Below are 27,248 nucleotides of genomic sequence, written 5' to 3' on the forward strand. Positions count from 1 at the left end.
TGAATTTGACTCTTTTGAGTCTCATTCTCACTTGGAAAATTTCGGTGCCCAGAGTATCGACGTTATAAAAATGTTGGCAAATATTGAAGGGGAGGACGTGTGGAAAAAATTCTTGTCATGGTGCTCAGTGGGGAATAAACACTGTCAGCTGTCACTGTTAGCATGTCACAGGGGGTACCTATGAGACAGTTGGAGGCGCATGAAGGAAAGAACAAGCAAAATCTGTGGGTGCACAGAGATGTTTAACCCGCCAATCAGATTTGGACAGACTGCGGACGGGGTGCAGGAGGAGGGAGTTCAGGGAGGAAGAACAAAATCAGCGAGGTCCAGGAGGTACAGGACACCCGCTGACAGCCTGGGTCCACTGAGGAGAGAGAAGCGTTCGCAGGAAGGTTGGGAATGTCGTGCTTCCAGAAAGATAAGTGGAGACGTGAGACAGTTCTTCCACAGGCCCTTCCCAGAGGCTGAGTTTTGGTCATGTTCCACCTTTGACATTGTAGCCCCCAGCTCTGCAAGTCATAAACTCGGTTCATCAGGACGCAGAGTGGAGAGGAGAGAGGATGGAAACAGTAGGCAATGATCTTTTAAATCAGTTCTTCCTGCCAAAAGCATCCCTGAGTCTTTCCTGTCTCAGAAGGGTGGGTTGGCCAAGACTCTTCACCTTCTGTAACCAATTGTCACCAAGTCCTACTGGTTCTACACTAAATTTCTCCCCAGTCCATATATTTTCCTCATCGCCAGTGCCACCATCCTGGTCCTGCACATCAGTCTCTTGCCCGGGAAACCCCAACCGCCTCTTAATTGGTCTGGCCAAATCCATTCTTACTTGTCTCAAGCCCATTCTTCAAGAAGTGTAAACTGATGTTGTATGTACCTGCACTCAGCAAGTGAGCGAGCCACCACTCAGAGAAGCCGCAATTTACTAGAACACATTCCAGAAGCAAGAGACTGAGCTGGGTCTGAACCTGTGCATGTAAAAATGCTGCCAGAAGGTCCTGTGCATCCAGTGCTGTGCTTCCTGCTGTCAGAGCCCCCCAAAGTGGAGCCTGGCTCGGCTGCAACCAGCAGGAGTCCCTAGGACATCCCTAACCCCCCATACATCACATCTCTCTCTCTCTCCCACCAGACATGGCCAGCCTCCATTGCCCCCCTTAATCTTCAAACACCTGCTGGCCCCAACATTAACATCAACCAATAATGAGGAGCTGTCCTAATCACAATTATCATAATAAATTGGCCTTTGATTACATCTGTCACCGGAGAATTTCAAAAACTTTACAAACATCCATTAGTAGTGACAGCTCACAGGCTCGCTGCCAGGGAGCAGGGGTGATTAAGGTCCGAAGTGAGTGGTGCAGGGGCCACGCAGGGCCGTGCTGGCTGAGGCTGGCTGAGACCCGGGAGTCGCCAGTCCCTGCTGCAGGTCTGAGCCTCTCCCCATGAGGTTCAGAAGGACCACACCTCTGACACCCCAATTAGAGGATGACTTTGCAGCAGTGCTGTCGCCCCAGACGCCTGGTGCGGTGGAATGGCAAGCGTAAATGTAGTTTTGAAAGGGAGCTTATGGACTGTGCAGTTTTCTTCTGTTGGCAGAAAAAGAAACTCCAGTCCAGAGTGGGCAAGTGCCGCTGCTGCCCATGGCGATGATGATGATGATGACGACAACAATGATGATCAAATCCAACAGTCATCTATTAAGGGCTTGCTCCGAGTCAGTGGGGGGATATACAGATACATACCATACAGTTCCTGCTCTCAGGGGGGGCCAGAGCCCAGTGGAAAAGACAGCTATGAAAACAAATAAGTACAATGAACTGTAATGGGAATCACATTGGGGGAATGCCCAGTGTACGACTGGAAGCCTGGGGGTGGACGGGGTGAGGAGGTGCTTAGCAGAAGTCTCATAGAAAGAGTAACTTGTAAGCTGAATATCGAAAAACAAGTGGGTGTTTCCCGTGTAGACCATGGGACAGAGGACATGGCATGTCCTGCAAAGGGAGCCCCTGGGTAGAATCCAAAGGTTGGGAACTCCATGATACCTTTGGGAAGAAGGGCTGGGGTTGGTTCCAGGATTCAGAGGGAAGGCCAGACACGGGGGAGGCCTTGCATGCCATGCTAAAGTGCCTGGGATTTGTTCTGTTGCAGACAGGGAAGAGGATAAACCATTCATGTGTAATCTTTGCATCTTTCAGGCATGTGGGCACTCAGTTTTGTTCAACCCAGTGAGGGGTCAGAAGGTATTGCTACTATTCTGTAGATGAGGACTCTGTAACTTTTTAATTATTTTTGCAACATTAAAAGATTCATGTATATTTTATTTACAGGTAAAAGATTCATGTATATTTTATAAAAGGTAACATACTATAGATACCTGGAAATCACTTTTAATTCATTTATAGATGTCTTCCTTGCTTTTTATAGCTACATAGTATTCTATTATGTAAGTATATCTTCATCGCTCACATGTGTGGACATGTAGATTGTTTAAAATATTTTTCAATTGCGAACATTTCTGCAATAAAGGATTGTGGATACATGGGTTTTCATACTGTTGGAGGTCTGTCAGAGGACTTTCCTGCAAGAGGGAGGGTTGGATCAAAAGATGGACAAATATGTAGTCTTCACAGATATTTCTAAATGTCCTTTCTTAGGGGTTGAATTAATTTGCATTTCCTTCAGCGATGCCTCAGGCTGTTTCTCCGCAACCTCACCAGCAGTTGGTGCGGTCTAACTTCAGTTTTGAGCAAGGTCACGCCTAAGAAACTATATCCCAGTGGAGTTTTCATTCCCTTTCTCTTATTAAAGTGAAGTCAACAACTTTTCATATTTTTAGATTTTTGTATATAACTTGAATTATTTGTGTATGTCTTTTGTCCAATTTTCTATCAGGATATTTACCTCTTTTCCCTCAATTTTCAAAAGCTATTTATATATCAGGGATATTCATTCTTTATCTGTGATATATGTTGCATTTTTTTAGACTTCACTTGCAGTGTTTTTGCCACACCAAAAAAAAAAAAAAAAATGAATCAAATGCTTCCATTTTTTTTTCCTTTATTGCATCGAGACTTGGAGTCACAGTGGAAAAGCCTTTTTTTACACCATAGAATTTACCCATGTGTGCTTCTAGAACTTGTGTAGTTTAATTTTTTACATTTAATTTTCTGATGTTTGGTATTTCTTTTTACATATGGTATAAAGTATGTACCTGGTAGTGTACATAATATTTTCCCCAAATGTCTATTTAAGTTGCTAAATTTATTAAGAAGTTCATCTTTGCCCCCAAAACTGGAGATGCCACTTTTCTATTCTAAGTTTGTGTGTGTTCTTGGGTCTTCGTCTGCATTTTGCATTCTGTTCCTTCCGCCTGTTTGCCCCTTCCCCTCTAGCACCCGCCGTTGCAGTTATGGAGGTTCCGCGCCTCCACATCTGACGGGGCCAGTCCCCCCAGCCGGCTTTTGTCTCCCAGGGTCTCAGAGTTCTTGCAAGTTCGTTCTTCATACAAGCTTTAGTGTCAACTTAGCCAGCTCCATAAAAAGCCTGGGATCGCATTACATTTATACATTAATTAGGGTGAACCGACACTTTAAGATGTTGAATTACCTGAGAACAGAGGATGTCTTTCTGCTATTTGTTCGAGTCTACCTCTGTGACTTTCAGGGGGGTTGTAAAGTTTCCTTCCATAGGTTTCAAGTTTATTACCGAGCATTTAATCTTTGTGGCCATTGTAAATGAGATTTGCTGCCATGATGGCCTCCACCTGATTATATGGATACTGTTCACTTTGTGTATTAATTTTATAGCCTGCTACCTTGTATGAGTGATTCTCCAGGGATTTGCAGATATACTGTGACATCATCTGCAAACAGAGCTCATGTTAAGTTGGTTTCCCAAGGTGTACGCCTCTAATTGATTTCTTTTATCCAATTAACGGGCTTCTCCTCCCAGTACAATATAAAGCAGCAGTGGACAGAAAGACCATCCTACTCCTGTTCTTTTTTAAATATATTTATTGATTATGCTATTACAGTTGTCCCATTCCCCCCCCAACTCCACTCCATCCTGCCCACCCCCTCCCTCCCACATTTGCCCCCTATAGTTCATGTCCATGGGTCATGTATGTTCTTTGGCTTCTACATTTCCTACACTATTCTTACCTTCCCCCTGTCTATTTTCTGCCTACCATTTATGCTACTTATTCTCTGTACCTTTCCCCCCTCTCCCCCTCCCACTCCCCTATTGACAACCCTCCATGTGATCTCCATTTCTGTGATTCTGTTTCTGTTCTAGTTGTTTGCTTAGTTTTCTTTTGTTTTGGTTTTAGGTGTGGTCGTTAATAACTGTGAATTTGCTGTCATTTTTACTGTTCATATTTTTTATCTTCTTTTTCTTAGGTAACTCCCTTTAACATTTCATATAATAAGGGCTTGGTGATGATGATGAACTTCTTTAACTTGACCTTATCTGAGAAGCACTTTATCTTCCCTTCCATTCTAAATGATAGCTTTGCTGGATACAATAATCTTGGATGTAGGTCCTTGCGTTTAATCTTGGGTAATGTAATTATGATGTGCCTTGGTGTGTTCCTCCTTGGGTCTAGCTTCTTTGGGACTCTTTGAGCTTCCTGGACTTCCCGGAAGTCTGTTTCCTTTGCCAGATTAGGGAAGTTCTCCTTCATTATTTGTTCAAATAAGTTTTCAATTTTTTCTTCTTCCTCTTCTCCTTCTGGCACCCCTATAATTCGGATGTTGGAACGTTTCAAGATGTCCTGGAGGTTCCTAAGGTTCTCCTCATTTTTCCGAATTCTTGTTTCTTCATTCTTTTCTGGTTGGATGTTCCTTTCTTCCTTCTGTTCCACACCATTGATTTGAGTCCCAGTTTCCTTCGCATCACTATTGGTTCCCTGTACATTTTCCTTTGTTTCTCTTAGCATAGGCTTCATTTTTTCATCTACTTTTCGAACAGATTCAACCAATTCTGTGAGCATATTGATAACCAGTGCTTTGAACTGTGCATCCGATAGGTTAGCTATCTCTTCCTCACTTAGTTGTATTTTTTTCTGGAGCTTTGAAATGTTCTGTCATTTGGGCCATTTTTTTTTTCTTTTTTTGTCTTGGCGCGTCTGTTACTTTAAGGGGCGGAGCCTTAGGTGTTCACCGGGGCGGGGTAACGCTGGTGGCTGTGCTGTGATGCTGTACGTGGGGGAGGGGCCCAGAGGGAGCAATGGCGCCCGCCTCACTCTCCTCTGGATTTCAATCTTTCACTCCGATACCCACAATCAAACTGGGCCCCTCTGGTGCTGGTTCCCGAGTGGGTGGGCTTGTGTACACTCTAGGCCCCTGTGGGTCTCTCCAACGACCTCTCCCATGAGGCTGGGAGTCTCTCCTGCTGCTGCCCCAACCCCCACGGGCGTTTTCAATCAAAGGTTTGAGGCTTTATTTCCCGGAGCTGGAGCCCTGGGTTGCGCGGTCTGCTTCACTCCCCGCCTTTCGTCCGCCGTTATTCCGTTTATCTATGTTTGAATGTGGGGCTGCGGTGTGCTACCCGCACTCTGCCTACCCCGCTCTCCGCCACTCCGAGTCCGGCCCTCTCGGTTTATCTGCGCGAATGTGGGGCCGCAGGGTCTGCTAGTGGTCAGACTGCCTGCCCGTTCGTCCCACACTCCGCCAGTCTAGGTCCTGCCATAGCCACGCGAGTCCTCTCCACCCAGGTGCCCGTCTCCGCCCCTCCTACTGGTCTAGATGAATGTTTATTTTTTATTTCCTTGGTGTCGGACCCCCTTGCCATTCGATTCTCTGTCAGTTCTGGTTGTGCGAGGAGGCGCAGTGTGTCTACCTACGCCGCCATCTTGGTTCTCCTCCCTACTCCTGTTCTTGATCTCAGTGGTAATGCCTTTACTAGAGCCCCACTCAATAAGATACTGGTTTTAGGACTAAGATATATTTTTACCATGTTATGGAAGTGTTCATCAATTCCTATTTTCTTGAGTTTTGTTTAAAACCAGGCACGGGTGTTAAATTGTGTAAAACGCTTTTTCTGCATGAATAGTGATAACATAAATTCTGCCTTTGATCTATTAATGTAGTATATTGTAAGAATGGACTTTTTTTTACTTAATAATTTTTATTGTATTTTTTTCATTACCATTTAGGGCCCTTATACCCCGCTCCCCCCTGCAATCACCACACTGTTGTCCATGTCCATGAGTCCTTTCTCCTTTTTGCTCAACCCTCCTACCCCCTACCCTACCCCCCCTTAGCTGTCATCCTTCACAAACTGAACTAACAAGCAAAATAGAGACAGACTCATAGGCAGCAGGATGAAAATGGACTTCTTAACATCAAACCAACCTTCCATTTCTAGAAAACAGTCCACTAAATCATGGCATTTTATTTTTCTTAATGCAGCATCGGATTCTGTTCACTAATGTTATCAGTATTTAACAGTTTTACACGTTCGGAAGGAAAACTGATTTATAATCAACTCCCCCCCCCGCCCCCCGCTTTACATGGTCTTTACCAAGCGTAGGTGTTAATGTCATGCTGGTTTCATTAAGGAATGAGAACATTTCTCTTCATGGTCCATGCTGTGGGAGAATTCACGGTGCTGCTGTCTTGTCTGTAAGGTCTGGTAGGAAGTCCCTGTGAAGACGCCTGGGCGCGGTTTCATTTGTTTCTTTCTTTGTGTGTTTAGGGACAGTTCCTTAGTATCTTTCTCTATTTCTCCTGGGGATTTAGAACATTGAAGTTTACATTCCTAGTAGAGTCTATCTTTATAAGGTATATGTTCCAAGACATTTATCAGTTCCATTTAGCTTTTAAAAACTATTTCCAGAAACCTGAAAACTAGTCTCATTTAAAAAAAAATTCTTCTTTTTCAATAAGTAGCTTCACCCCCCTTTTCCCCTTGTCATTTCTTATTTTGTAGACTGGCGCTTCCTCTCTTTTTCCTTTTTTCTACCCTATTTATCTTCTCCATTTCAGTAATTTCTGCTTTTGCCTTTATTATTCTCTTTTGTGTGTTTTGTGGGGGGTCATTTATTTTTGTTCCTTTTCTATATTTTTGTGCTGGAAATTAAGTTAATTTCTTTTACTTTTCATTTTATTAGTACACTTTCATTTAGTCACTGCTTTAAGTGTTTTTCATAGATCCTGATATGTAGTTTTCATTATATTTTACTTTAAAATATTTAAATTTTTGTTTATAACTTCTCCTTTCACCTAGGAATTGGTCAAAAAATTATTTTGTATATTTCCAAGTGAAAAGATCTGTGTGGTTTTTAAAATCGTCTCAATATTTTCTCATTTTATTGCCTTATAATCATAGAATGTTGCTTATAATACTTTTACTTTATGGGACATAACAGTGCTTTCTTAATTAGCTAATCCATGGTCAATTTTTGTGAATGTTTCATAAGCTCATAAAAAAAGGTTTTCCTTGGTTATCAGGCTACAGGGTCTGATACATATCCATAAGATCTGCTTAATTCTTCTAGCTCTTCCGCATCCTTGCCTATTTTTTTGCCACTTAATGCAAATTACACAGACAGTAGTTTTCTTATCATCTTGCATCTCCTGTAGTTTCTACTTCATAAAGGGGATTATTGTGGGTTTGGGCTCATATATATTCATGGATGTTATGTTTCTTAATAATTGTGGGTTCCAGCATTAAAATGTGTCCTTTGTTGTGTTCAATGCTTTTTGAATGGCATTGTACTCTGTCTGATATGAGGATTGCTACTGCTGTAATTTTTTTCATTTGCCATTTTTCATTTCTCCCATTCCCTTACTGTTGCCTTTCTGAATTACTTTGTTTTAGGTGCAACCTCTCTATATAGCAGAAAGTTAGGTTTTGCTTTATGAGACAATTTGAAATCTTTTTCACTTAATTATATAAGTTAAACCCATTCCCATTTGTTGATCTGACTGATATATTTGGTCCCAACTCTGTCATATGTTTATTTTTTATTTTTTTTATTTATTCACTTTTAGAGAGAGGTGAAGGGAAGAAGAAAGAGAGGGAGAGAAACATCAATGTGTGGTTGCCTCTTGCATGCCCCCTACTGTGGACCTGGCCTAAAACCCAGGCATGTGCCCTGACTGGGAATCCAACCAGCCACCCTTTGGTTCACAGGCCAGCACTCAATCTACTGAGCCACACCAGTCAGGGAAATATGTTCTTTGAATCATAATTTACTATACTAATTTCATAATACACATTGGGGTGTTTTTCTTACTCTTTTATTTTAAAATTTCTTTCGATATTTAGAAAGTTTGGCCTTTTTGTTCTAGTCGTTATCTTTGTGCTTATACTTTTTAATACCTTTAATCCTGTCTTGTTTAACCTTATCCTACCTGGTTTGTCAGCATTTTCCCCAGCATGTTGAGGTATAATTAACAAATAAAATTCTATATATTGAAGGTGCACAATAGGCTGTTTTGGTAAACGTGTCCATTGTAAGGTGATTACCCCCATCCAAGTGAACTGACATATTTGTCCCCTCACATAGCTGTCATCGTACATGGTAAGAACACTTAAGATCTTTTCTCTTGGCAACTTTCAAGAATAAAATACAGAATTATACATGTGTCCAGAACTTCTTCATCCTGAGCAACTCTTGGACCAGCATCCTCCTGTCTCCTCAACCCTCTCACCTCTGACATCCACCTCTCTACTCTCTGCTTTCATGAGTTCGACTTTTTCAGATTCCACATGTGAGTGAGACCGTGCAGGGTTTGTTTTACTGCGTCTGACTCACTTCACCGGGTATAGTGTCCTGCAAGTTCATCCCTGTTTTTGCACAGAGCAAGGCATCCTTTTGAAAGCTCGGTAGTCGTCCATTGACGACATACACCACCCTTTCTTTGCCCTGCTCCTCACTGCCCCCAGACTATTCTGCCCTGCTGATTGCCTCAGTGTTCTTGTTGGGACAAGAAAAATGTCTTCTCGGGCACCCTCCTGCAGAGCTGGGGAAGCCAGGGGCTCACGATGTGTTCACTTTCCCCGTGGAGGAAACCCTGAGCCGACGACGTGGGTAAATTGCAACTGTCTTTCTTAGCTTCTTCAATGTAGCCACTCTCAGACGTTTTGTTCCAGCAGGGTGCTGGCACCTCTCTGCTGGAAGTGCCCACAAAGGCACTCTCACTCATGGGTGTCAAAGTTATGTGTCTGTGGGGAAAGTGCTGAAAACTCATTCTGCCGTCTTGCTGACATCACTGGTTTGTCAGTTTTTGACGGTATCTATTGACGTTTACCTGTTGCCTACGCAGCAATCAATGGACTTATTCTACTCACCTGCTTCCCTACTTGTCCTTCTACATTTTAACTTGCATTCTTTCTGCAGTATCAGAAAATATATAACATTTATTTATTCTGCTTTGAATGGTGTCCCTACCTTAATTTAGTCTTAGATTTACAATTAAATTTATTAAATACTTACAGTTGGTCTTTTTGATGAAGTTTCTTGTTATTTCTTTGTTGAATGAAGCTTATCCTTTGAGATGTTCCCCAAGAAAGACTCATGAGTACAGTATTCTCTGAGTTATTGAATATTGATAGTTATATTTCTGTAGCTTTGATATTTGAAAGACACTTGGCTAGCTGTGATATCCTTGGTTCATAATTTCTTTCTCTGAGTTTCTTAGAAATGCTGACTCATATTTCCTGGCCTCGTATGTTGTTTTGAAGATGTCTCCTGACAGGCTCATTCTCTTACTGTTGTGAATTATTTGACCATTTTGCCTGGAGTTCTTGAGAACAATTTTGTCCAATTAGTTTTACCAGGATCTTGGAATTGACCTTTTAGGTCTGTGGGTCCTTTCAATGTGTAGGCTCAGGTTGTCTTGTCATTCCAGAAAGTTTTCTTGCATTATTGTTATAAATCTTTACCTATCCAATTGTTTAATCTGTATTCTCAGGGATTTAAAGTATATATATATTGGATCTTCTTCATCTTTCCTTTAAGTCACTCTTTCATTGATCTTTGTTACATTTTGCGTTGATTTTTCTCTTCCCCCAACACCCCTTGTTGAACTTTCCTTTGGACACCTTGTAATTTAACCTTCATTTCTCAAGTGACTCTTCTTTTTCTTTCCTTCTTTCCTTAGTTCAACCAACTCCATCTTTTTTTTAAACTGATTTTGTACACATTTCAGTTTTTAATCTTTGCATTTCTAATTCAGAGTTGTTTGAGGGAATTTAATTTAGAGTGTTGTGTTACACTTTTCTTCTGTTGATAATTGTTTTCTTCAGGTGTGGATTTTACCAGTTGGGATGTTTTTATTTTTATTTTTTGTTTTCTTCATGTAGGTGCTCTTTGTATTATTTTGCTTATTCAATTTAGCTTTTATAAATTTAGCGTGACTTATAAGACTCCTGGCTCAACAACACACTATTCTGGTAGAGAAATGTGGCTTGTTAGTGAATGACTGAGATTTTTGTGCCATGGGTGATGGGTTGTTGTGTGTTCTCTGACTTGTCGTTGCCATAGTCATTCTCTTTTGACTTATAGGGTCTTAAGATCCCTCCTTTCACCTCTTTTCCCTTTCACCGTCCAGTTTCCCAAGGGGTACCTATTGAAGATTCACCACCTTGAATTATGTGGGCTTCCAAGTCCCTTTCACATCTCATCGCCGCCTCAATCACTGGGACTCTTTTTCAGATTTTTCGCGCATGTAAACTCAGCCTTTCATCAGTCTTACACCCTATCCTGTGGTATCTATTTTCGTGTTGTCCCTTTTTTCATACAGCCCTGGCTTGCCATCCACAAAGGCTTGTGTTGAGAGCCCTAGAAATATTTCATTCAGCTATGGTAATTGTTTGTTTGATTTTTACTAACAGGGACTATGAAGTTTTGAGGTGTCTCTGTATTTTAATTATGTTGAGGTTGTAGATTCTGTGGATTTTGTAAGAGGGTCAAGGGGAATTGGGTACAAGGATCCAATTGGGTACGGGCTAGATTGAGGACCCAAGAGGTGTCAATACCAGAAGTACAGACTGATCCGTAAGCATGGGGTGGGGTGGTGGGAAGTCTCTGGGGTCAGGCAGAGCCAAAATACGCTTTCCAAAGTAAGGGAGGTTGAGGCAAGATCTCTGCAGTGACTATCCCGATCCAAACCACCCCCTCACTCAGCTAGACTGTACCAGCACACTTTTCCCACCCACTGGTTTCTCTGACGTCATGTTTGTTTTCCATACAACAGCTTCTGCATTTAAAAATGTAAATCTGACATTTTTATGCTTCTGGCTCATAACTCTTCGATGGCTTCCTGTTCTTCTGAAAATATAGACCAATATTCTACAGTGTAAAGGGCACAGGTCTAGCTTCATCTCACATCCTTCTCCAAGTACTTCACGATGGTACACACTTCTTTAGGTCTCTGACTGCACCATGCATTTCCCCGCTTCCAGGCCTCTCCATACCTGTTCCTGAGTCTGAAACACCCTCTCTCGATACTTCACATACCTAACTCCTATTTAGCGTTTAGGTCTCAGGTTAAATGGTCCTTGCTCAAGGCACTTAACCATCTTCCTGCTCTTCCACACTCTATGTCATCTTCTTTACACGTGTATAACACCTATCACTTCTCCCTCGTAGTGTTTATTGCAACTTGTAATTAGATATTGATTTATGAGAATGTTTATCTAATCATTGTCACAAATATTAGAAAGTTACTATTCACATTCTCCATGAGGAACATGTTTATTTTGCTCATTCTTGTATCACCAGTCCCCAGCACAGTATCTGGCACATACTGATCAATAGGTGCCATGATCAGTAATGATTTTATTAACAAATATCTATTGATTTGCTAATTAAGTGGATAAAGAGTTAAGTGGGGGTCCAAGCCCAGTCTTAGAGGAAAATTAAAGCAAAAGCCAAAGCAATTGGAAAACTATGGAGAGACCATGGGGTCAGGGCTAAATCCCATGTTAATTGGGCCAGCTCAGTGTTAGAGAAGAAAAAGGCATGAGTTAGGGTAAGTGGAAACTATGAGATCAGGGCTAAATCCCCATCCTATTATGTAGGGAAGCAGAGTAAGAATCTTATGAATTACACAAGTACCTGGGGATCCTTGATCAGGTTGGCAATAAAACTTAACCTGAGTCCTTCTGGATGATAAACAGCAGCTACTCTAAGACCCGCAATTAGAGACACATCCTGTAATTTCAGTGAATAGTTAAAGGGTAGATGGATGGGTGGATTGATGGATGGATTAGACTTGGCCTGGTCTCAAAGTGGGGGGATAAGTAGGTAAGGGGGTATAGGTGTGAGACATTATGAAAAAATAAAATAGGTGATAGCTTACTTAAAAAGAAAAAGAAAGCTATTTTGGGGGGGTGGAGTGATATGGAGTGAGAATAGCTGTCTACCATTTGTCACAAACATGGGGAGCATAATGTGTGCATGCTGCACGAGGACTGAGGACTGAAAACCGGGTGTGCTGACAGTGGCGGACAGCAGACACAACACGGGAGCACTTGAAGCAGCCTTCCAATGTCCTTCCTACTCTGCCTGAGAGGTCTTCTCCATCCTTTCTCTGCCGTTTGATTGATGGGGAAATTGAGCCACAGAGAGGGGAAGTGACTTGTTCGACATTGCCCGGCACTGGCAGCACCTTGGGTAGAAGCAGATCTCACCAGAAGCACAATGATGAGGACGTTATGTTCTACCCCAGGGGGATATGCCTGTGTGCAGATATGCCTGTGTGCAAGTCTGGAGTGGGAAGTGGGATACGAGTGATTTCAAACGATGGAGAAACGAAATCCTATTGTACTGTGGAAATGGAACAGAAAATATGAAATGGGTCTCCTCTTTCCAAAGCCTTACATAGTCTAAACACAAAAGAAAGTACTAACTTCCTGTTTATCGAACTGATTGGGGACTTTTGGCAATATGCACACTGACCAGGCTTCCCATACAATAGGGTGTAAGATTCCCAGCATGCTCCCCAGAAGGTCAAGAGAGTGGCTCATGTTTTGTTGCTCTGTACCTGTTTCTAACGAACAAAGGTAAATTGATTATGGAACTTGGAAGAAAGAGTACATGTCACTGCCATGTTTGTGAGAGCCAGGGAGAGTGAAGCATAATCAGACATGCACCCTAGATTATAGAAAACAGGTTTCAACAGATGTGGGGTGGAGGAGGTGGTGAAGGGAAATGCCCCCGTTCATGCATCAACTGTGGAAGAGGAGACAATTCTAATGAGAAAGTTCTCGCAAATGATCCAATGGGGAAGAGAAGGTAGTAAGTAGAATAAACCATTGCAGCTCCCGAGGGTTTCCTTTGATGTGACACAGCTGGAAGAGAATATTCCCACCGAGAGCAGGTTAGTGTTCACCTGTGCAGGGAGGAAGCTCCCCAGGGAGAGGATGAGTAAGGCTTCTGAGATGCTGGCACTGTTGGGTGTTTAGATCTGGGTGCTGGTCATCGATGTGTGTTTACCTGTGAAAATGTCAGCCAGCCCTGTTTAAGGTCATTAGACTTGTCCACATACATGTTATACTTCAAATTAATTGTGCGACAACTTTTAAGACTTAGTATATTTCCTGCAGGACTTATTTTTTAAATGCTTATATTTGCATGGTAGTTGTCATAGAAATTATACTTTTCTTTCTTTCTTTCTTTTCTTAGGCTTAGTATTCCGTGTAATTGTAGGCCCCTGTGGGGACACACCACATCCCTTTCTTTATCACGCCTGTAGGACTGGATAGATATGGTGCTCTTCATTGCCACATCGATAAAAACACCAGAACCAACACCTCTGAATACAAAGGTGATCCACTGAGAATAGATTCTTGGAGGTAAAGAGATTAGATTGATTATCTTTAAAGTCTAGCTGCATAGTCACAAATTACCCCCAGCAGTATTGGCCTCATCAAACCCTTGCCCGCAGCTACATTCGACAATCGTGCCCAGAATTGGCAAGTTTTCTAGTATAGTATTTGCAAAATCTTTTCCATTCCTGGGAATATAAAGTGGGAGGTCCTTCTGCCTGTCTCAGTCTCTTGGCACCTCTCCCATTTGTCACAATTTCCCAGTGAAATCATTGTGACACCGCAGGGCCGTTTGCAGATTTTTGTCAGTTTTCTCTCTTTAACCACCTTGGGCTTCGGTTCACTGACCTTCTGAACCAAAAAACAAAAATGGGAGCCAGGAGGATCTGAAGAAATTTGCTCTTTTTCCAAACATGAAAACAAACAAAACTAATTTGTTCACTTTTCTCATCTTTTTAAAGTTTTAATTCATTTGGCACATAAGTTTTTCCGGCATTACATTTAGAGAGTTCAACTTGACTTGTCTATTTTTCCAGTCACTTTTCCTTTTTTCCATCTTCTAAATGTGTTCTTTAAAAATACCTTTTTCTCAAAACATAGCATACTTCAAATGCCATATGAACACCTCAAATGAATACTGTATGTATTTGAACTTTAATGTGTCATATTCTCACAATTCTACATTTTCCCTTTGTGAAATAAAACAATTATTTATTTTAAAAAGAAACACTTTCAGTCTAAAAACTAGAGAGGAAATGAAACACTTGTTCCAAAGAACAAGTCGTGCCAACCCAGCCTGCTTCAGAGAGTTCTCGGGCTGAGAGCTTGGAGCCGTGCAGTAGAGCATCAAGGCCTGAAGTAAACGCCACCCTATTCTCCAGCTATTTTGTGGGAAAACACAGCGTCAGCATGTGCGTGAATGAGCAGTTGGGGAGATGAGTAATTAGTTAGGTAACCAACCAAAGACTCTGACGAGCAGATGAACGCCCGCCTGGAAGAAGGACTCTGTTCTAGTACATGCCACACAGCTCTACCCCTGCACTTTCCAAGTCACTGTTTGTATTAGTCATCTGCATGAAGTTCGAGAAAAATGATGTCCAGTAACTTGCAGATCGTGGAGAAAAGGATGACAGGCTGTAGTGATCGGATGAGTCGAAGGAGATGGAAGTCAATAGCGTGTATGACTGTGAACTTGGGTTTCAGAAATGCAACCACATTTATGTATGTAGAAGCAGGCAGATACTTGTTTGGTTGGGGTTTGATGGTTGATGGTGCATTCACTGTGATCAGTTAAAAACTGAGATGTTGGCTGTACTAACAGAAGCCCAGTATAAGTAAGGAAAGTAGGAAATAGTGACTCTCTAGGTAATCACGTATTGACAAGACCTCACGTGGACTGTTGCTTTGTGTTCTAGTCCTTTCTCACTAAGACGGACAAACTGGAGGATGTCCTAGGATGAGTGACTAGAATGATTCAAAAGCCTTGCACTCTTATCCTATGAGAATTTGTTGAAGAATGAGAATGTTAATGAACTGAAAACTATCTCCCAATATCCAGACATCTTTTCTATGCAAGCAAAGGCAGACTTTCTGTGGTGTGGGGAACTGAATCAAGACCAGTAAGGAGTCAAACTTGGGTTTAATAGCAGCGACAGTTTCCAGCATTCAGAGGCATGTGTATATACCAGAGAGTCCGCTGCAGACATTACCATTTATTCTCTACTTCTGGGTGCGTGGAGACCTCTGGTAACCTCACTAAGGTCAGGCGTGGCCACATGACTGTTTCTAGCCAATGAAACCTGAGTTAAAGCAAAAGTGTTGCTTCAGATGCGAGGTGTTGCATGTAACCCAGACTCTTCAGCATTCTCTCCTCCTGACTCAGTGAACACTGAAGCCTGTGTCAAAGTGGAGGTACCAGCCTTGGTCTCTGAGTGACCCAATTTTGAGAATCTCCCACGACCACCACACTATGTGCCCCCCCCCACCACAATCCAGCCACACACCTACATTGGATGTGTAGTTGGAATGGAAAATAAGCCTTTACTGTCTCTAGGCACTGGAGTCCATGGTTTTATTATATTTGTATAAGCTTTTCTATCTGGACTAATACACGTGCCTTCAAGAAGCAACGGTTCCTTCTGAGTGAGCAAGACAAGCACTGTGTTCCCGAGACTCACACGTTGCAGTCTTTGCCTTGTGTTTCATTGCTGCACTACATTCAGACTATTCCTGGGGACATAACTTAGCTGGAATTTTCAGCTTGTCCCAGGACCTCCTGAAAGATGATCCTAATGAAATAGGCTAACCTAGTTATCTTCTGTAACTCGACTTCCTGCCCAGCAACGTCACGGATTTATGCATCTCGTCCACAGGGGAAGAGCCAGCCATGACTAGAGAGTTCACTCTGCAAAGATTCTGTTGCCACACAAACGCGCACCACTGTGACGGCCACCAGAGACCTCGGGGCCAAAGTGATTTTTTTGAACGTGAACTTTACAGTTTGATTCTTACACATTCGTATCAGTAGGGCTATTGCCGTGTGTCTGTTTCAGTCTGTGCATATAGATGCACTATTTACCTATAACAAAGTTTCCCAAGGGTGCTCTCGGCGCCATTTACTAACCCAAGACCTAATCTATGCCCTTGGTACCATCTACCAACCCATGGGTTCTCTCGGGAATCCATGCAACCGAATGAAGCTCACCACATGCCACAATGTACCCACTTAGTGTTATTGCTAAAGTTGTTCGCTGCTGGACAGTATCTGATATGTTTATAAAGTGCTTTTGTCTGGGGAAGAAGCTTATGGGGTAATGGGAGCCAGGAAGTGAGAGGAACAAAGATGTAACTAGCCTGGAAAGGAATGAAGAAATGGAATTACAAGGTGATTCCAATGGGGCAAAAATGGAAAAACAAATTTAAAATTCTAATTAAACATACATATGAATGCATAGTTATGCAAATATATGTGTATTTCTTTCTTCATCTATCAAACCAAACCCACAACTAGTTAACTAGAGTCTCACTTTTGTTGTTCACAGGAAACAAAGATCAACTGTGTCCGCCTGGCTACGAAAGGTAGGTTGGCATGTTCTCTTCTGTTTTCGCTAGTCATTCAGCAGCTCTCCCTCAAACCACCCAGGGAAAATTTAGGCACCAGTCACCGAAAGTGACAGGAAAGAATTGTTATTTTTATTGGAATCATTTTCATCGAGGTATTAATGTATTCCTGACTGTGTATATTAATAACACAGTGCCTCAAGCATAGTGAGAGCTCAAAACACATTTGGTGAATCAATGGAGGGATGGAGGGATGAAGGGATGGATGGAGGGATGGATGGATGGAATGGTACATTCATCAGTGGTGACTATAGATTTACTTAAATATTCTCCTGCTATATATTTTTTACATTTTATGTTGGAATTTTGAAGCCTGTTTATGAAACGTATCTTCTGGGTTATGTACTTTATTCACTTTGCACATGGCTTTCAAAAATGAGGCGATTACCGCTGGTGCCATTAATAACAAGAAAAGAAACGGCTTTGTTTTGCAGTCGGCATTTTCAACACTCACCCCCAAAACAGAGGCAACATCGTTCAGGCTCATCACTTTTTGTTTTCCTAATTCTAATTGAATTGTCTGGCTCTTTCAACTGGTATATGTTTCTGTTTATTACTCTTTTTAAAAAAATCAATGAATGCTTTGTTATTTAACCTATTACAAGGTTGAATGGTTAGAAATGAGGTTTATCTTTTTGTTATAGAATTGATATTTTTAATAGCTATCCTTTCCCTATAAACACACCAAAATTGGGCAGTTCTCTTTCGCTCACTGCATTTATTGATAGCACATATAGTTTTGTAGGTTGCTTCCATGGAGATGACAATTGTAAATACAAGTATAAATAGAGTCATAGATATAAAGGATAGAGAAAAACAATGACCCAAGTATGTATATAAACGTATGTGAGTATATACACATATGCATACACATACAGAGGAAAATGTACACGAATATGGGGTGGTGGTAGAGACAGAGACATGGATCGGGGGGGGAGAGAGAGAGAGAGAATTATCTATAGTTCTTTGCCAAAGCATTCACCAAGTCCTATCATGCACAGCCCTTACAGCCTTGAGGAAAATCAGACCGACAGGTAGGCAGAGCAGGGAAGATGAGGAGGAAGGAGAAGACAGAAGCATTAAGGGCTCTTTGGGACAAGAACTCACCCTGATTCCACATAAGTCCAGAGAGGCTGGCATGTCCCTAATGTGTTCCCTCTTGGGAACTCAAGCTGCTGGACAGAAAGAAATGAAGTACCTCCTGTAAGGAGGTCAGGAGGATCGACAGCCTGCAAACGAAAGTGACACAAACCACAGGCCTTGGCAGACTTTCCCACTGAAGAAAGCGGATAACCCAGAAGGAAGGACGCCGTCCACGGGAGAGCCCAGAGCACTAGAGGGCAGGCAGGACAGCAGGCTGGGTGTCTGTGGCATCGGCTCCAACGGGCAGTAGGGAGAGGGAAGGGAGCTGCCACAGTAACCCTCCTGTGGCGATGCTCCACGTTCCTGCTAGCCTTTGGACACGCCCTCCATGGGGTGTGTGGGATTCTGAGGACACCCTCCGAGACATAAGCCCCCTAACAGGTAGTTTTTTGGATCCTATCTTCTGAACTTAGAGATGGGAACATGTGACCAGACAAGCAGTAGGTACATGTGGGGACCTGGAGAGAGTACTTAACACTATACTTTCCTGGGACACTCAGGAGCCGCTGTGCATGTGTGCATCTCTGAGTTGCCTTGCTGGTCTAGCAGAAGTGAGTGTCCTTTAGAGACCTCACCCAGAAGAGCTCCTGCCTCTCCTTAGAGACCCTTAGGATTTCTCCTCTTGTTTGACTTCCAGGCCACAGTCTTCATTATTGGAACATGTGTATCTGTAAGGAGTGAAGGGAGAGGAACTCATGAATGAAGTGATGGGATCCCAGCTGGCCAGGCCCTGGCAGAGCTGGGAGGAGTCGGACTTGGCTCAGAGCAGCCACACCCGGGCTTTCCAGTTCACCGAGGGCTGGCACTGCAGCCCAGAGAAGGGCTCTGGCAGCACTTGGGAATGGGGCAGGGAGCTGGTTGGGGCGAATGCCTGTCCACAGCTCAGGGCATGATCCCCACTCAGCGCCCACCAGATAAGAGGGCACCGGCAACCACGGAGCAAGGGAAGGGAAGGAAGCCTGGGTTTGGTTAGAGTCTGCTCTGTGCCGGGCATGACTGTAGGAGCACCAAGGGTCCATTAAAGGTAGACAGACTCCACTGAGCCCATGCACTGCCTACGGGGACTTTGTATCAGGATTTAAGGCCCGGAATCAATATTTGACCCATCCCTTTCTTGAATCAAATTTCCCTCTTAGTGGGTTTGCTGAAAACACTATTCTTTTTAATGAAGGAAAATATAATAATGGGAACCCGGCAGGCATCGGTTGTGGGGGGAGGGATGTAAGGTCCCAGTGGCAGACTCCACAGGCTGTCTCTGTCCTCCACCTCTCTGTCACTGTGACACCTTCCTCCTGTGTCTGCCAGCAGTGCATCCCAGCCCCTGGGGTGGGGCCACACGTGCAGGCTTGAGGCCGGGACTCTGGTGATAAAGCCACTTGCTTGTGTTCGGTTGCTGAACAGTCGCTGACAGCGTATGGTCGGCTGTGAGATGAGAACCTGAAACAGAAGCGGAGGGCTGCCACTCAGAACAGAGCAGCTCCGAACACTCCTTCGGGGTCATTCTGACCTGACCTCCAGCCCAGGACGTCTTCTATTAAATGCCACACTGGGCTCCAGGGTGACTGACACTCTAGCCCGTGTCTGTCTGTAATGTCACTGTTAGTCACCCAAGCTCTAATGCAGTGCTGCCCAGGTTGGAGGGTTGCCAAGTAAGGGACCTGTGTTAACTTTCTGTGGCTGCTGTACCAAAACAGCACAGACCGAGTGCCTTAAACAACACTTACTGTCTCAGGGTGCTGGAGGCCTGAAGTCCACAGGAAGGGTGGGGCAGGGTTGGTGCCTCATCTGGGCTGGGAGGGCAGGATCTGGTCCAGGCCTCTCCCCCCAGAGTCCAGTGGTTTGCTAGCGTCTTTGGGTTCTTTGGCTTGTAGAAGGACCACCCCACCCCGATCTGTGCCTTCATATTCACAGGTCGTCTCCCTGTGCATCTGTGTCCAAAGTTCTGCTTGTAAGGACACTCGCCATATTGGATTAGGGCCCATCCTAGTCCAGTCTGACCTCCTCCTAATTAATTATATCTGCAAGGGTCCTGTTACCAAGTAAGGTTACATTCTGAGGTCCTGGAGGTTAGGGCTTCAACATATGAACCGGGGGAGGGGATCACTGTTCACCCTGATAGGAACCATGCAGTTAGGGGCTCTGTCTGTGTGGTTCCCATAGGAGCCTCTGACTCCCCATTCACCGTGTCACCCCAGCAGCTTTGAAGGGAGTGCGAGAGCAGGACCCAGCCTGCCGGAGTGGAGTCCAGAGGTGGGCGGGGGTCCACCTTCGGCTCCTGTTCCCTCCAGAGGCTGGTGAAGCTGCCTCTGGCAGAGGAGCCAGGTCTGTGGCAGCAGGACCCCTCTCAGACCCCACATGACGGTGGGGCGGCAGGTGCTGACCCAACCAAGGTCCTGGGGCTGGACCAGGCTAGGCTTCCTGGGGAGGAGACCAGAACTTCCCTATGAGGGGAGCTCTGATGAGGACTGCTCAGTCTAACCACTAACTGCCAATCTCGTGTTGCCATGGCAGGGGTCCCTGGCAGGTAGTTGGCTGCAATGAGCAAATGTGTTGGAGTCAGCATCTCTCTGCAGCCAGGCTCAGAGACCTTGAGGGTCTCACTTGATCTTCCCAAAACTCAGTGGCATCGTATTCAAAGGGACCCTCATCTACCCACTCATACAACCTTTTGAACGTACCTCCTGCCCACAGTTTGCTGATAAACCTGTTCTTTGTGAAAGAAAAGCCCGTATTTGTTGTTTTTGTTGATCTGCAGGTATAAATATCCCCACCCAGTCCAGTTTCAGGTTAGAATGGTTTAACAGCTGGCTGGCAAAAAGAGGAAGGAAGGGAGGGAGGGAGGGAAGGAAGGAAGAGAGAGAGGAAGGAAGGACAGACCATCTTGTTTAACCAGCTCTAGCCAGCTGGAGCAAGCCAGCTCCAGAACACCAAGACCTCTACCACCCAGTTTGTTCCGAGGATTCAAATGATATGATAAACATAAAAGTGTTTTATTTACTCCAAAGTGTTTGGGAAAACATTTTTATTATTGTCCATGTCTATTCTTGCCTGCATATAGTCAGCTGACTCATGGAGCATGCGTGAGCCAGGCATCCTGAAAAACACTGAGGATTCCGTGGTTCCTGTCCTCAACAGGCTCCCAGTCTAGCGTGGAAACAGACATCACAGGGACAATTTTAAGGGATAATGGTGCAGTTATATTTGTGATCAGTGCTTCTGAAGAACCTGGGGACTGAAGGAGCCCTGTGTCGTCCTGGCCTGTGTGTTCCTGGCCCACCATGCAGGGCTCTGCTCCGCTGGGACCGGTGCAGTATAGGAGATTTTTGCTTCTGTGTCCCCTCACCCCACCCTCTCCACCAGCACTGGGGATTGGGTAGAACCCAGAGCAAGGGTGGGACCTGGGAGGCCAGCTGACTCAGAACCTCGAACTGCAGGAGGTGCCAAGCTCCTGGCCCAAGTACCACAGGAAGGGCCACATCCCCTGTGTTTAGAGAGGATCTCGCTGGTGGACTCACATATCACCGGCCGCAGTTTTGATTTACAGGGACAGACAGATGAAACCTGAAATGGAAGGCACAGCTAAGGGACCGTGGGTGGGATTTCGGTGCTTGTTAATGGAAGGGTTAACTCTAGGATGGCGACAGGCTCATCGCACACGCCCCAGCTTCACATTCTTCCTTACTTGTTCCTCAGCCGGGGTCTGCTGTTATTAGCTCTGACTGGAGATTTAGAGGAACCAGAATGTGAGACCAACCCAAGTGGGGAAGTGGAGTTTATCAAAGAGCCCATGAAGAGGAACAGAGCAGTTTTAAGACAGATTCCCTGGAAGCAGAGCCTGAGGCGGGGATTTGGTGCCTGTGATGTATTGAGGGAGGGCTCTTGGAAGAAATCTCAGCGAAAGAGGGAAGGGAAGTAGGGAATGTGAAAATGCCAAGCAAGAATCCACTCTCGGATTAAGTGAAGCCTGGGGTGGAATGTAAATTCCTCCAAAGTTGTTTTGTTTGGAGGCAAGAAGACTGTGATTTCTACCTCCTCCCTAATAACATCCAGTCCATGGTACTTCCAGTTCCCCTACCCTTCACCCTCCCCTGGATCTCTCAGGTGGCTCTGGGGACAAATGGCACCCTTGAGCCTTGCGCAGGTGTCCAGAGAAAGTCTCAGGAGCTAGCCCGTAGCCTCACCACTCACAGCAGCAGGGGACGTCATGTCAACCTGAAGGGGGGTCTGGGTACCACAGGGCTCCATTACACAGATGATGGATTTCATCATGGGGTTGAGGAGTAGCAACGAGCTAATGGGATGGCCTCAAATTCAAAAGCTAAAAAAATATTCTTAAAGCCCTTTTCTCAGTACACTCTAGCTCTGGGAGTCTGCCCAGAGCTGTAGAGAGAAAACTGCAGACTATGGGTAACAAACATTAAGTTTTGGTTTGGAAACAAAAAACTATTATTCAGACTTTGAAGCAGGGGCAGCAGAAAGTCGGGGCAAAGAAATCTATTTTAAAAGTAGGCTTTGTTACTGTAGTTTAAACAGGAACTGTGAGAGAGGGCAAGTCAGAGGGAGGAGATGCACTTGGACCCATTCATTCAATAATGTTTACATTGAAATTAAGAACATTGTAACAATAGCCTCAGGGGAGTGGGGAGGGGTAGTGGGGAGAGGGGTCTATAGGAGCTACTATAAAGGACACAGGACAAAATCAAGGGGGAGGGTAGAGGTGGGGGAGGGAGGTGGGACTAGACTGGATGGGGTGGGGTGGAGGGAATGGGAGAAAATGCAGACAATTGTAACTGAATAAAAATAAATAAATAAATTTAAAATTAAAAAAATAATGTTTACATGTGGAAGGTGAGGCAGGGGCTCAGGTGAAGATGGGCCACGTGAAAATTTGGGATGGGATACTTAGACTTCCAAGGTACTGAAGCTCAAGTGGGAGATAGAACACCCCCTCCATGGCAGCTGACCATCCCATCTGGTAGAAGATGGTCCAGGCCGCAGCTGCTTAAGGTGGTACCCAGTTAACCCAATGCATGTCTTCTGGCGCAGACGGAGCAGGATGGAGAAAATGGGTTCTGAACTAGTGGCTCAGTTCTAGAACAATACCAGCCAGTTCCTCTTCTGGAAATTGATGTCCAATTCCATCCAAGCCCCTTGGCCTACTGATTCTCTACTAGTCTAATTCTTCCCCCTGCCTCCCTCCATACCCCCATCCATTCACTTCGCTACTTTCTCTTACCCACGGGCCCTGCACAATCTGGCCACTTGCTACCCTCCAGCCTCATCCAGCCTTTGTGCTCTTGTTCACTACGCTCCAGCACACTGGTCGTCTTTCAGTTCTTCAAAACACATCAAGCTCCTTCCAACCTCAGGACCTTTGTCCGTCCTGCTGCCTCTGCCTGGAGTTATCTGGCTGTCATATGTGTATCTGCTTAACAGACATGGGTCATTCCAATTGTAGCTTACACTTCACTTCTTCATCAAGACCATCCTGACCTTCAGTCTAATACACATGCCCACCATTAAGAAGGTGTGTGTGTGTGTGTGTGTGTGTGTGTGTGTATTGTTTACTTACCTGTTTAGTGTCTCCCGGCTAGATTCTAAGTGATGTGAAAGGATTGTGCCCATTTTGAGCACCGTTATGTCCCCCTGGTCCTAGCATACGTTGGTGCTCAGTAAAACATGTAGAATGAACAAACGGGTACATGAATTGATGGATCAGTTGTTGAATCGGTCAGTCAATCAGCGTGTAGATGCATGGATGGAATGCTAACATCTCATTCATTTTTTCAAACACACACTATTTGTCAGAACCGTTCACTTGGAAAGTGGGAGTAAAAACCGTAGAGGTAGGGATTCTCTGTGTGATTTACAGTCCTCACCAAAGAAGAAACCATGAGGCTCTGCTTGGCTACCTGCTGTGACGGGAGCCTCACGACTCCCCCAGGGAGTTCCTTCCATCATCAGACACTTCCGTTAGAGGGACCCCCAATGTCCTGAGTCCACATCGGCTCCCTGTTATTTCTGCCATTCAGTCTGAGGCTACACAGGTCCTGTCTGCCTTTGCTGCTTCCAGAGAATAAAATTCACTTCCGCAGACTCGCTCCCCCAGCCCCACTTAGAGCAAGCAGGTACTTGTTTGTCTGCTGGCTTCCCTTTGGAACCTCTCTGGCCACCAGCAAGCAGCGGCAGCCCCCTCTCTGGCGCCAGCCATCAAGGGAACACAGCTGGCTGTGCCGATTCCCGCTGGCTGCACCCAAGTGGCAGTTAGAAAAATCAGTTTGATTTGATTTGCCAACTGAGCCGAGTCATTGAGACAAAATAAATCCGGAAACCCATAGAGCCATTTGCAGAGTTACTTTGCAGAAGACAGCCACAATTTTAATCTAGTAAACACTCTCTAAAGATCCCATTAAAACCTCAGAGATGCCAAAAGCCGAACTCCAAAATAATGAAGCACGAGGTGAGGGCAAATGTCAGCAACAGCCCCACGCCACCCGCTGGCACTGATGGACTGAAGTCATCATCCCGGTTGCCACAGACAGCAGGCATGGGTGATGGTCTTTTGTAAATGTGGCTTCTTTTAATAATGGCTGAGCCTGAAGTAGAGCATCTCACCCACTATTTTCTCTCTACTCTCCATATGGATGGTCACCCCGCAGGGCCCGGCAGGAACAGTAGTGAATAGCTATTCCCCAGTGAGAGGCCCTCATTTTGCAGATGCTAAGACTGGGGCTGAGAAGGGGAATGATATGTCCATGGTTCCTTGTCCACAGGAATCACATGCACAGGTGGTGTGAGAGGCCAAGCGAGATGTAGGAGTGGTGTGCTGGAAGACAGGAAATGCCGGTCCTTCCCTCTCCCATTGAGCCGATGCCTCATGGAAGGTTCTGTGTTATATGTAAAAGCTTCCTTGAGTGGTTGCATGGAATAATGGGGCAGCAGAGACGCCTGGATTGAAGTCCTGCATCCCAGACTTAACTATTGGACCTTGGAGAAGTCACAGACTATGAGTCTATCCCTTCACTTGTAGGCCTGAGCTGGTTAGCTTTCTCCTGATTACTTGAGATAATGCATGTGAAAGGCCAAGAACCTAAAAGATGATAAACAACTTGAGCTTCCCTTCTTTCTTCTCTCCTTCCAACCCTCTCTGATATAAGACCCGGAGACCCAGGTCTAAGCACATGGCCTGTCTCTGCTGTTCTCTCAGGGAGAAAGGGAAAGACTGAGCTATACTCCCTCCTCATACAATTGTACAAATTGGGCTTTTATCAGACAGACTGAAGCTAGATTCAAAGTGCAGAAACTGGAAGGAAATAGCATCGATGCTGGGCTCAGCTTTTAGCATTTAACCTTTTCATCTATAGGTCATTGTATGTAGATGAGAGCCTACCCAGCAATTACATATAATTATCAACAGCGTATAGGATCTTGCTCATCCACTTGGTAACCTTTCACTATGACACTTTTCCTTTTCTCATCATCTGCCTAGAAGTTTCGGGAGGGACCCCGGACCAGAGGATGCCCAAATCTTGCCATGGCAACTGGAGAAGGAGTCACAATACAGGAACACTTGTGCAAGACAAGACTATAGTGACCAGTCTGTTGGAAAACTCTCGGTTGTTGTTCCGTCCTTAGAAAGCCCAGACTTTCAGAGGGGAAAGCCCAGGGTGTGAGTTTGGGGTGAGACGGTGCTGTTCTCCCCTAGCCACAGCCAATGCAATGACTTTTCCGTGCTGAGCTCTCGGAATTACTTGAGTGTAACAATGCAATGATAAAAGTAAAGCCTGGCACATAGTATGCACTGAACAAATAGTGATCATCGTTATTACCCTTACTCACAAAATAAAGCCATATAGGCTCAAAAGGGTTAAATAAATAAAGATCTCAAGGTCCCTCTCAGTTGGAGCTGAGATCTAATCCCAAAGCTCAGGGCCTCTCCAGGGTACCATTTTGAATCTTGTCAATACCACGGTCTGGGTGAGACTCCGCGGGCCACTGTCAGCATCCCCTGTCTCCCATTTGTTAACTCCTTGTCAGGTTTCTTTTCCAGGAGTAGTTGACAACAGAATCTCGAGGGTGTGACGGGCCTCTGTCCTTTCTGCAGTGGTATCTGAGCCAAGTCCTGGGATCTGGAGCAGAAACCTCAAGGAGCCCTCAGCTGCCTTTACTTCTACAGCATATGGGAGCTAATAAACCAAGAAATTAGTTAGTCTTCAAGGTTATCTGCTCCAGCGTCATCTTTAGCCCAGCAGTATCTCTTTGCATTTAACATTCCTTGCTTCAGAAAGTCAGAAAGGAAGTCTGAGGTACTCAGCGTTCTGACCTCCTTTTTCTCGACGTGGTCTCAATGTTTTCATCAATGGCTCACACATATCTGTAGTAACAAGGTCTGAAAACTGTGGAGAGAGAGGGGTCATGAACCCTCCATAAAAAGACATGGGATAGGGGACCAGGTCAAAGCACGAGACTTGCACCTTTTCTCTCACTGGATTAGTCAGGAGAGGCTAGGCTTTGCTGCAACAACAAATCGACACCCAAATCCCAGTAGCTGAAAACCGCAGAGGTTTATTTGTTGTTAGGTTACCCAGAACAGATATGGCCTCAGAGGACCTTGTAGTGGGGACAGGACAAGTATGGAGGTGGTAACCTGGACCTTCAATACCTCACTTGGGGATGATGCATATCACTTCCACTTACCTGGCCTTGATGAAAGGTGCACTCTTCTGTACGCCTGAGAAGGAGAGATGCGTCAGCCACCAGTAAACACTAGCAATCTCTAGCACAATGTATATGAGTCCCTCTCCTATTTCTATTTCCCTTGCGCCCTGTGTGACCCATGATCCGTCACTCATCTGCTGCTACTCCACCCCCTAGGAAAACCTCTCCCATGCCTGCACCTGTTCCTGTCCCTCATGGCTGAGCATTCCCACTGAGCAGAGTTGTATGTAGTCTTAGATGGGAGGGTGGGGAGGCTCCTTCGGGCCTGCCAACTGAACTGAGGCTTTGACTGTTTTCCATTTAATCCTTTTTTTTTTTTTAACTTTTATTTATTGATTTAAGACAGAGAGTGAAAGGAGAGAGAGGGAGAGAGAGAGAGAGAAGCATCAATTTGTTGTTCCACTTACTTATGCATTCGTTGATTCTTGCGTGTGCCCTGACTGGGGATCAAACTCACAACCTTGGTGTATCAGGACGATGCTCTAACCAAC

General features: G+C 44.7%; 1 protein-coding gene across 9 annotated transcripts in view; it reads left to right on the forward strand.

The window, feature by feature from the left end:
• The window catches only part of PTPRT (protein tyrosine phosphatase receptor type T), a 928,354-nt gene that overhangs the window by 740,667 nt on the left and 160,439 nt on the right, over positions 1 to 27,248 (forward strand). For all 9 annotated transcript variants that reach the window (XM_053926541.2, XM_053926537.2, XM_053926540.2 and 6 more), the window contains one exon: positions 16,818 to 16,854. In XM_053926541.2, coding sequence (XP_053782516.1) covers positions 16,818 to 16,854 — 37 coding nt within the window. The remainder of the gene's footprint in view (positions 1 to 16,817; positions 16,855 to 27,248) is intronic.

This window comes from Desmodus rotundus, chromosome 6 (genome assembly GCF_022682495.2).
Source record: "Desmodus rotundus isolate HL8 chromosome 6, HLdesRot8A.1, whole genome shotgun sequence".
Lineage (NCBI taxonomy): Eukaryota > Metazoa > Chordata > Mammalia > Chiroptera > Phyllostomidae > Desmodus > Desmodus rotundus.